Raw genomic sequence first — 11,358 nt, 5'->3', positions numbered from 1 at the left:
CACATCCTTAACCCGCACATTTTATTGGTGTCAGAGCAGCAGCTGCGCGCCATCAAAGCGACTATTTACATAATTCCTCCAATATGACAGACAGATAAGGAATAGAAAGAGTTTAGATCATTTAAAGTGACCCTGATGCTGTTGCCTAAGCAGAGTTGTTTAACGAGGTCAATTATGATAAGAGAGCCGGGGCTGAAGAGGATGAGGAGGATGATGATGGGCGGGCTGAAGGGCTGGAGGCGTTGCTCATGCCCTCCTCCTCCTCCTCCTCCTCCTGTACGGCCAGCAGACAGTGTGAACTTGAACACTGACGGGCACAGCACTGAACGACAGTCAAGTCACACATCACTGCCGTTTTATGAGATTTATAGTGTCCGCTTAGTTCTGGTGTAGTTTTAGAGGATCTTCTCTCACTATGTCCAGACGTAAACTCGGCAGCAGACCGCAGCACCTGAGCGCAATGCAAGGTAAGCATTTAAGACAACTTTATCCATATTCAAACGATAAAACCGCACATATTTGTGGACAACCGAATATGAATAATGTGGGAGTATGAGAGTATGAGTGATCGGTAACCAGTTACGAGTAATCAATGTAATAACTTTTCACGTGGTTTGTGGCTCACTCCAGAACGTGTACAGAACTTGACATTGGAGTTGAAATAATAACCTCCCCTCATGTTTTTATTTGTACGTGTCGCTGAAGAGCGTTCAGTGTCCTGTCAGTAGCCATTCTGTGTCTGTTTTATATTTACAGGCTATTTAGGGGATTTTAGGTTTAAGTTTCTTAGACACTCTGACCGAGTTGGAGCAATAACATAGTACTTCCTTATTGCATCTTCACAATATCTTTGTTTGGTGTCGTCGCTTTCATACCTTAGCGTCTACTTTTTTAATTTTTTCGTTAGGTTTCATTTTATTTACACATCCTCATTTTCTGATGGTAGTGAACACGTTATTTTACCCGCTGACAAGTGCGCTTCGCTTGAATATGGTTTTGTTTATTGATATAAATAATTGATTGATGATCATAGTCACCGTAAAATGTATGCGTGTACATACTGCTGTGAAATATTGTTTTGATCATGACAGGATCTTTTTTTTTTGTTGTTTGTTTTATCTTCTAACTGTGGGCAGCTGTGCGTGCCTCACCTGACCACAAGACTTGAGTCTAGTTTAATGTGCGAGTCGGATTTGTTCAGTGAATCGGTTGAACGAAGGATTTCACTGACTACTTCAAAAACCGAATAGCAGGAAAAATTACAAATTAAACTTAGTAAAATACGTTTACGGCGTGATGTAACTATGACCGTTATATCAACACGGATACGAGACATGCAAAGTTATTTAATTTTGAGATGCAAGTTAATTTTAGTATTGTTTATAATGAAAATTGCATTTAAGTTCGTACTGACTGAGCTAAATCAAGGCTACAATTGAACTGAGACACACTAAATTATAAACATATACATTAATAGAAACCAGTAATAAACGTGCCTATAAATGGCTACTGAACGATTTTGAGCATGTACTATATATATCCCCGCAGCGAGATGTTTTTGCGTTTTCACGTGGTCCTTGACAACCGCTGAACGCTCGAAACGAATTGCTCGAAAGAACCGATTCACTTAAATGAGTCGGACTTCCAGTTACTTGTGTGTGTGTGTGTGTGTGTGTGTGTGTGTGTGTGAGAGAGAGAGAGAGGGGGAGAGAGAGCGAGAGCGAGCGAGCGAGCGAGCAGCCGCGCCTTTTGCGTGTCGGCACAAACAACCAGAGCTGTTGAAACAGGAAAGGTGACATTTTTGAGTAACCACCGGTGAAATCCTCCCCTCCCCGGGACTGTCTGTACCTGCATCGGCATGGACAGCCTAGCCCGGGCAGGTGGATCCAGTCCAGGCTGTAAGGTGTGTGTGTCAGTGTCAGTCAGTGTGTATGTGTGTGTGATCTGGAGTCCATGACCACAGCAGCGGCACCCAGGCCAAAGGGCAAGTTCCTCTCTTAACTCGAGGTCTCCACACAGCCAAGTTAAAGTATTATCTGTGTCTGCACAAATTCATTGTGTAAAAATTAAATTACGCATAAAATATGTATTAAAATATGCAGATTTGATCCACCTGAGGTGGCCCTGATGCTGCTGTGTAAATAAAATGCAGCAACATTGCATCCTTAAACATTGTGTTTATTACTGCAGAGTAGTTATAATGTTTCTATGTTCATGAATTCATTTTAAAGGATTAATTTTTTTTTTTCTTTTTGTTTTTTTTTAATAATTCTTGTGTGTCATCTGAGCAGCATTATTCAGTTTAAATGCACTTAAATGCAGCTTCTGTGCTACATTTGCAGTGTAAAAACATAATTGTATGCACTAAGGGACAAAAGATTAAAGTGACTTTCAGTTTAGGCACTGATACATTTTTAAAAGTTTGAATCAACCCACTCAAAGTAGGTCTTTTTTTCATAGTCTTGGTAGCAAAATCCTTTTTGGCTCAGCTTTGGCCTGTCTAGATTTACATACTGCATCGCTCGCTCGCCATAGCGGTTATGAGTGGTGTGAAAGACACCTTGTTTAGATCAGCAGACTTGTGAGCGTGGTAGGACAGTGCAAAGTGCCTGATACATCAGCATGCTCTAATGGGTGAATTGCTCAAGCGGGTCGGAGCTGCATCGCGCTGCTTCCTGTGCAAAGCAGACCTTGGTGGCAGAGACACAGGAAGTGGTCAGTATCTGCTGACCAGACAGAGCCATGCTGATGATGACAGTTTAGCAGTACGCCGACGACTGCAGAGAACTGAAAGTAGCACATTAGAAGAGAAACAAGGCTTTTGCAAAGCCACTCAGTTGGGTCATTTCAAGAGTTCCAAGGGACTCTCTGAACAAAGAGTGTTTTATGCAGCTTTTTGTGGTGTTGTTCCACCCACAGACGCTCCGGATTCCACAGTCATCCCCGCCGACTCTTCACCGTCACCTGAGCAGATGCCTCTGCTGGATGATGGAGACAGTGACCTGTTGACATGTGGCCAGTGTGGTCAAGCCTTTCCATTGGCCCACATCCTCACCTTCATCCAGCACAAACAGGGCGGGTGCGGCACAGCCAGAGCCCGGCCTCAGGTCCACACTCCTCCCTCTCCGGCCAATCGGACGCAGCGATTCGGCCAAGGAACGCAGGTGGAGGCGGGTTACGTGGAGCTCCGGCGTATGACGGACAGGAGATTGAAGGAAGAGCCAGGTGTGAGGGTGGAGGCCAACCGAGTCGGTGAGTTCTAGGTGCTAATTAGTGTCTTTTTTTTGCAAAACTGTCCCCTCATTTAACGACCTCGTCCCCAGTCCGGCTCATTAGGCTGCCGTTGCTGTGGCGCTGAGGCCTTGGTGAGCTGGAGAGTTAGAGACGCCAGGCCTAATTGTGTGGAAGAGATAGGCAGTTCTGCTACACACGCAAGCAAACGTACACTTATACATGCACCCTAGGGGACGGCGGAAAGGCACCTGAGCACACCTGAGCATCTCCTTAGCTCTGTCTCTCAGGTGAAGTGGCCAGGTAAACACAGCACAGTCAGGCCACCAAACTGCACAACTCCCAGAGCTCTCGGTGAAGCGGCACACACACACACACACACACACACGCTTTCCTCAAACCCCTCATTATTCCAGCACTGTCAGTCTTAGCAGGTGCTGACATGGTGTGTTATTCCCAGAGTCCTTTGTGAATTGCTTCGCTCCCATCCTTTTAATGCGCTATTCAAAATAAAGTCTCAAAATTTGATGTTTTTTTCCACTGTTGACCTTGAGTTATGAATCTATTGCCTGTTGAAGCATCGCACAGTCTTAAAAATGAAGGTCCCAGGAAAGTGTTTGCAAAGACTTCATAGAAGAACCATTTTGGGTTCCCAAAAGAACCTTTCAGTGAACATTTCGTAACGGGACACTCTCATCATGTACTCATCCTCATGCTGTCCCAGATGTATGTGATTTTCTTTCTTCAGATGAACACAAACTACGATTTTAAGATAAATAATCCTTATCTTAGAGTAATGCAAGTGTACAGGAAAGCTAAAGTTGATACTTTGAAAACCACACGATGGTTATCCATACGAATCCAGTTGATGAATCAATGTCTTCTGAAGCAAAACAATAGATATGTGTAGGAAAAAATACTAATAAAAAAAAAAAAATCACATTCAGCCAAACTGTCATATGCAGGTTTTAATAATTTAATACATTAATAGTCAAAGGAACCTTTTTAGAAAAGAAATGTTTCCATGGATGTTGAAGGTTCTTCATCGAAGCAAAGATGTCATTAAATAATCTTTATTTTTAAGAGTGTAAGAGAAGAATTTTGGTGAAACATTGAACTCTTTTGACTGTTAAACAGGATGTTGGTGTGTGTGTGTGTGTGTCAAAGCTACTTCAGTGTTTTTCAGTGCAGTAGTTGGCCCTAAAGGGAATCGTCGGCCTGTGCAGGTGTTGGTGTTTCTCAGCGTGATGCTATTGAAGCGTGACCTGAACTGCTTCCTCATATGGGCAGGATTCTTTCACCCTACAGCATGAGCAAAGCAAACATTTATTATTTTGTAATTACTGACTGGTTACAGAGGCAAGCAAATAATTATTGATCATTCTCAGCAAAGCGTGTTTTCACTTTCGGGTCACTCCCTCCTGTACGTACACATGTTTGCGCTTCCTTCCTTTTTGTGATCTGCTTCCGTCCGTCCATGTTTCTTGCTACTCTGGGGTTCGGTCCCTTTTGCCTCTTTCTTGTGTGTGAAGGTGTATGTTGCTGATAAAGGTGTCGGGGTGAGAGGTGCGAAATATACTAATGTGTTACTTCCTCACTGTCAACAGTCTTGGGTTATTATTGCCACTGAAAACCTTGCGCCTTCAGTGACAGAAGAATGAGATGAGAGATGGGGTCTGATAAGGAACTGTTTGAAGTGTAAAAGTTTTGCTTGGAAAAAAAATGAATGTGTGATGTATGAGAGTAAGTGAGTGATGAGTTGTAATGCACAGCTTATGGTTGCCAGATCTGTAATATTTCTTATTATCAATGTTCAAAATGGTTGAAACGGCATTTATTTGAAATAGAAATATTGTGACAATGTAAACATCTTTACTGTCCGTCTGAATCAATTTAATGCATCCTTGCTGAAAGAAGTATTAATTTCTTGAAATAAATTATTTATTTTTTTTACTGTTTTTACAGTCAAACGGTAGCCAATTGCACCCCAAAAGCAAATACACTCATTTAAGAGTCCCTTACTAGTTTAAGTATTTAGGATTTACATATTTTATTTGTAGGAATAACACATGATGTAGGTTACAGCATTAAAAAAGCAACGTTTAAAAAATCATAACCATAGAAGAAAAAAAAGCCAGTGCCATTTTTACCACATGTATTTTACTTGTTATGTGTAGTTAGATCTATTGTAATAGTATCATATTGTTTATGTGTCAATATTAGACTTTGCTTTTTAGAATATTACCCCATACTTGATATTTAATCATACATATTTTCACTATTTTGAAATTTAGATTTAGAAATTTTTTTTTTTTTTAGATCGATTGCTCGCATAGCGTTTTGAACGCTAATATATATATATAGGCTACTTTAAAAACAGTTTGATAACCTGTATTGGTTTAAAAAGTATTTGTACTGATTGAAAAACATTATGTACTATGGGTGGCAGAGTTTAAAAGTGTCCCAATTCTTGGCAAATCTTGGACCCCAAAAGGATACATTTTTGTGCTGTTTGGGTGGATGAGGGCGTTTTGTATGCGTTGTATTTGCGCTTTCATTTTGACTCATCCAATGAAAATTCAGTTAGCCCACAACCCATCAGAGAGGAGTGTGTGTGCGTGCGCTTATGTGTGGGTGTAAAAGAGTGACATAGAGAGATTTTGGAGACAGCGGTGCAGTGGAATGGATTATTGAATTAGTGTAGACAATGTATCAATAGTCTTATTTTTATTTCCTCCAGCTTTCTCTTAGCTCTTCATTTCAACTGTCCCTTTATTGTCTCTCTCTCTCTCTCTCTCTCTCTCTCTCTCTCTCACTCTGCTCCCTAGAGAGAGAAGATTCTGCCTGCTGCTCGTTAGCGCTCTCAGCCAATCTGCATTTTTAATTAGCGGTTATTGCTTCTGCTTAATATGCAATTGCTACCCTGGGCCAAATGGGAATCCTTACAAAAAGAGTGAGGGGAAAGAATGAAAGAAAGGGAGAGAGGAGAGAGAGAGACAGGCTGGGTATTGTGTTTCACTCCAAGACCCTGAGACAAAAGCCCCCCTCCACCCTCCTCGCACTCTCCACCCGAGGGAGAGATTTGGAAGCAGAAGGGGTGTTGTTTGGAGGGGGCGAAGGTGCAGTCACAGGGACGACGATTTTTCTGTTGTTTTTCATGACCTGTGCAGCTATTTCTTTTTGTTCTTAAATTTAAACACTTTTCTTCCATCCTTCCCCTTTTCATCCCTGTTTTAACCTCCGTCCCCGAGGCTCAGAGATGGGCTTCTTGCTTTTTGACTCGAGGTCTTCTCCAGGCACAGAGTACGAGAGAAGAGAATAGGAGAGGCTCTTTTTAATCTTCTTCTTTGCCCCCTCCCAATAAAATGCGGAAGGATTTTGACTTGAGGAGATGTAAAAGAGGCTTATAGCACTCTGCTTTGAACCCTTTGTAAGAGAATGGAAAAAATGAAATGAATTTTCCTCTCAGTTTTGGGATCCTCTTTGCAGACAGGCCCCATTTATCAAGGAGGCTGAGTCAGGACTCATTTGCATAAAACCTTCGTTTGCCCCGTTCCGCTAATTAGCCATTTGCAGCTTAATTGGCGAGCGGCTCTCTGAAATAGAGACAAAGCTAACCACGTTTAAAAATACCACCAGAGCTGCTAAAGGAACCCATCCGTGCTCATTTGCTTCTGTCTCAATCTTTCTCTCCGCAGTCATCCGGCTCTCCTGTGAGCACACCTTTAATCAGGCAAGGCTTTCTGCTCAGCTCTGACTCAACAGCGGCGCTATTACCAGCTCATTATTGCTCTGACACCTGCAGGGGTTTGTGACATGAAGCTTTCCTAAAAAAAAAAATTGCCTGAAAAATTAGACAAATGAGGAAAACGTGTTTTCTTGAGGTGATGCACTAGGTCAGGAGGATGGGTTTTTCTGTAGCATACTACTTGAACTATTTTAGCAGGATGCAGATGTAGGTGATTAGCAAGAAAACATGTCTGGGTCACATTTCATTCTTAAATGAGAAGGAAAAAAATTAGCTACGTGAAAAATGATGGTAAAGATTTTTTTGACATCAAGAAAATATTTTCATCGTGAAGTTTAGACAGTTCTTTTTTTTTTTTCTTTCAACCATGATGAGTAAATACTTTACAATTTAAATAAGACATGATATAATATGTGCTTCCTCTTTACAGTAGGCTAATTATTTTTGGGGATTTTCATTGTTGTTTTTTTCATGAAAATGATGCCAATATAAAAAAATTTAATGTTTCTGAAAAATAAGCTACAATAAGCTTGAATTTCTGCCTTTGGATTTTGGATCAATGTGATATGGACAAGTTTCAGTGCAGTTCCAGATAACTCTACTACTTTTGCCAAAATATACAGCAGGAAATCATAGTCAACATGATTTCTCTTTCTTGAATATTTTATTGAACTGCTGAAAACTGACGTTTATACACACAAATTGGATTTAAAACTGCTATATAAATTAAACCATATAATCTCTAAGATGATATCACCGAATTGAGCATGCAGTGTATTGAGGTCATGTGTCAACATTGTGCCTGTTTGAAGCATTTGTTGTTTGCGTTCAGCATATTGTTTAATTTTAATATAGTTTTTAGCTATGCAATATGCCATAAGAAGCATGTTAACATTTATTTATTTATTTTTCTTCTAAATATAGCCTTGGACTGTACCTACCATGTTTTCACATGTATTTGTGGTTTTACCTGTTTTGCTGTTTTCTGTAAATGAGCAAGTTCGCCTGCAGCCTTTTCTTTCTGATGTTTCATTTTCATGTCGTCATGATGATAGACATCTTTCCGGTCCACTCAGCATGTTTTGCTAGAAATATATACAGGGTTATATACCGTGAGAAAGGCTTTGTTTGTTTGCATTTGACCCACATTGAATCTCCTGCATGTACTGCCATTTAAAAAAAGCCATCTGTTAATGCGTTTTGAGTAATTTTAGCAAGCAAATGTAACTTTTGTTTTTTTTTTTCCTTTCGACTAATAAATACATTTTCTCTCTCTTTCTTCCTCACCATAACAGAAGAGCCCTCCATTTTCACCTGCCAGGTGTGTCAATTTGTGTTCTCCAGCGCATGGACTCTCCTCCAGCATGCTCAGAACGCACATTCTCTCAAAATCTACCAGGTGGAGGACGACCGCATTGCACAGATCTCAAAACCAGCAGCCACCATGGATCCACGTCACCTGGGCGCCGCACTGGCCTCTGCATTCCAGCCGTCCTCTCGGCGATCTGCCCCCCTTCACAAGTCTCCCCATGGCTCCAGCATTACACCACGTGACCTGCAGGGCCTGAACTTCTCCATGTGTTTGCAGCGCCTGGCGGAGGTTAGCTGCAACAACGGCGGAGTAGTACCTTCCCCGTCCCAATCTCCACCGGCCGCTTCACCTTTTCCCCACTCAACTCTGCCACTTCACGCAGCCTTCTCCTGCGAGCTGTGCGGCCAGGGTTTTCAGTCTATGCGAAGCTTGTCCGCCCACCGCCGCACTCACGCCTGCGATAGGCCCTACCACTGCGGCGTGTGCCAGCTCACGTTCTCCCAGAGTGGCGAACTGGCACGACACATGAGGAGTCACCGCCGCCCTGCCGCTGGACAGGAAACTGATCCCAACTCTGCCAGTGCAGATGAGGACCGAAAACTTGCTGGACAGGGAGATAATGATATTTCCATTGGTCACGGAGCAAATACAGAGGTTGGGAAGCCTCCAGGAGGTACTAGCCTGATCTTGACGTCTTCGCAGTCCAATCGCAATCTGCTGCGCTACTACCAGGCTCCGAGAGAAGCCGATGAGGAGGGTCAAGGTGAACCGCAGCAGCCATCTCCCTATGGCAGCCCCTCAGAGGGCTCTCTGGAGAGCGGAGATACAGGTGGAAGTGGTGAGAGTGGGATCGCCAGCGGCAACTGCACACCAAAGCGCCCAGAACGGGAAGATCATCCTCAAGGCGAATGGGAGCGTGAGGTGGAGGCCGTGGAGATGCTCCAGGACTGGCAGCGGGAGAACGAAAGGAGGCAGGTCACCAGCGGAGGGGGCAAGAAGAAAAAAGAAGAGGCTTGCGAGTACTGCGGAAAGTGTTTCCGCAACAGCAGCAACCTGACGGTCCACCGGCGCAGCCACACGGGCGAAAGACCGTACCGCTGCGGCCTCTGCAGCTACGCCTGCGCGCAAAGCAGCAAACTCACACGCCACATGAAAACACACGGCGCCCGTGGGGCACGTGCTCCCTTTCAGTGCCAGCTATGCTCCGTTCCGTTCACAGTCTATGCCACGCTGGAGAAACACCTCAAGAAGGTCCATGGACTCACTCACGCCAGTGTTGGCGCCTACAGCCAGGGCCCGCTTACTGATTACAACGGCCTCAACATCAAATTGGAGGACGACTCTGTCAGTGATCAGTCAGCAGCTCCCATCACAATGCTCACAGAATCCAATGCGGACCTATCAGAGCAGCTCAAAGAGGAGGACGCTGAGATGAGGGTCAGCGCTGATGAGCCACCTACCTCTGAGGAAACAGGCAGCACTGTGGCGTTAGGTCAAACCACAGTATAAACATAGCATATGACTGATTGTGACCAAAACCACCAAGCTTGATGATCTTCTGCCCACAGCCCAACATGCGCATCTTATCAAAAAACCAAGAAGACCTTTCTCAATTTCACCACAGTACTTAGAGACGCTCTAGCATACAACGCTGATACTGTCTGAGACTTGATAGATTCTCATATCAGTACAAGTGCCTACTGTTAACTCCTGTCACATGACTTCTGAATTCTTCATCACCGCCAAGGCACTTCGAACCCAGAATTGCAACTAGTAGAGCACAGTCAGAGAGATATATGGAGATGGTTGCAAGTCACTTTTTTTTTTTTCTTTTTTTGAGCCCAAAAGACAATCGCACAGAAAGACTGAGCAGCCTGATCAGGTGATCGACCAATGTGATTTTGAATTCTACAATGCAGTTATGAAGTGGGATTACACTGTTGTGGCACTCTACCGCAGAGCCTTAAAGGTTCATGGTTCATTAAAAAAAAAAAAAAAATGGGGTGGTCTACATCAGGGGTGTACAGTCTTGCTGCTGGAGGGACGCTGTCCTGCAGAGTTTAGCTCCAACTCCAATCAATCAACTATAATCAAAGTCTTCAGGTGTGTTAGAATAGTTCGAGCTAAACTCTGCAAGAGATTGACCCTCCAGGATAGGGATTGTACACCCCTGGTCTAGTTAATTGACAGTAGACAGATTTGAGCTTGTGTTTTCCCAACTATCTTACAGGGTTGTTTCCTTTTTTGATACTGTATATTAAATAGGACTGATTGGGTCTGTGGCAATACATGTTCACTGTCACTTATTACTGTTAAAGAGCATTTGTTTGCCATTTTGTTTGTCATTTAGAATGTCAGTGTGTAAATATATATATTTTAGTTTGTGTTGACATTTTGTAACACATTCCACAAAAATGTATCACATATTTGTTTATATAGCCTCTATACTGCACAACAAAAATTAATTTTCCTTGTATTTTGTGAGCCTGTTTAGTCTATATTGTTTTACTGCCGAGCACATAGAAATGCTATGAAAAGTTTTGTTCATTTGTTTTTTTTCCAGGTTGTTTTTTGTGGTCGTGCGAATGAAAAGCCTCATTTCTGATGAAAGACTGGGTAGGAAACGACAGCGCTGACCCTCTTGAAAGGTGGACCCATTGAGACAGCACTTGTGTATGTGTGAGAGATATATGATAAATCTATACAGGGAATGTTTGCTTTGTTACAGTTTTATATGATTATCAATGTCAGGGAACTGTTATGTTACAGTTTATGTTTGTGCGGTAACCAATATGGTAGAGTAAATAATCAAATGTAATAAGCAATTTTTTTGTATTAACAAATGTGAAAATAGTTGGACATCCTGTTGTGTCCGTTTCTTCAGGGAGCAGCGAAAACAAACAAAGCTCTTTTTGTCCTCGGTATATTGTTATAATAATTTCTGTTGATTGAAATGTCATGTCTTATGTGATTTCTCCCAGAATTCCCTGCGTAGCCCACAACTTTGCTGTGTATTTTGTATTTCCATTCCTATTTGTATGATAATTAAAAGACGGAGGCACAGTCA

The 11,358-nt window shown here is 42.6% G+C and overlaps 1 protein-coding gene across 2 annotated transcripts; it reads left to right on the top strand.

Moving 5' to 3' along the window:
• The first annotated feature begins 216 nt into the window (after nucleotides 1-216).
• znf296 (zinc finger protein 296) lies at nucleotides 217-11,358 on the top strand. Of its 2 annotated transcripts, none has more exons than XM_058750910.1 (3): nucleotides 217-467; nucleotides 2,920-3,252; nucleotides 8,275-11,358. In XM_058750910.1, exons 1-3 carry the CDS (start codon nucleotides 416-418, stop codon nucleotides 9,798-9,800), a joined length of 1,911 nt encoding a protein of 636 aa, XP_058606893.1. In that variant the 5' UTR covers nucleotides 217-415; the 3' UTR covers nucleotides 9,801-11,358. The 2 variants fall into 2 exon arrangements, with proteins under 2 accessions (XP_058606893.1, XP_058606894.1); XM_058750911.1 differs by lacking the exon at nucleotides 217-467 and adding an exon at nucleotides 1,726-1,903.

Source organism: Onychostoma macrolepis, chromosome 18 (assembly GCF_012432095.1).
Source record: "Onychostoma macrolepis isolate SWU-2019 chromosome 18, ASM1243209v1, whole genome shotgun sequence".
NCBI classification, from domain to species: Eukaryota; Metazoa; Chordata; class Actinopteri; order Cypriniformes; family Cyprinidae; genus Onychostoma; species Onychostoma macrolepis.
Note: the sequence above shows the minus strand (reverse complement) of the source record. Positions and strands in the feature narration are given on the sequence as shown.

Bases quoted from the DNA above. Each gene is read 5' to 3' on its own strand.
- znf296 (XM_058750910.1), top strand. From the start codon at position 416: ATGTCCAGACGTAAACTCGGCAGCAGACCGCAGCACCTGAGCGCAATG. The intron at 468-2,919 runs GTAAGCATTTAA...TTCCACCCACAG, and splicing joins GCACCTGAGCGCAATGCAAG to ACGCTCCGGATTCCACAGTC. The intron at 3,253-8,274 runs GTGAGTTCTAGG...TCACCATAACAG, and splicing joins GGTGGAGGCCAACCGAGTCG to AAGAGCCCTCCATTTTCACC.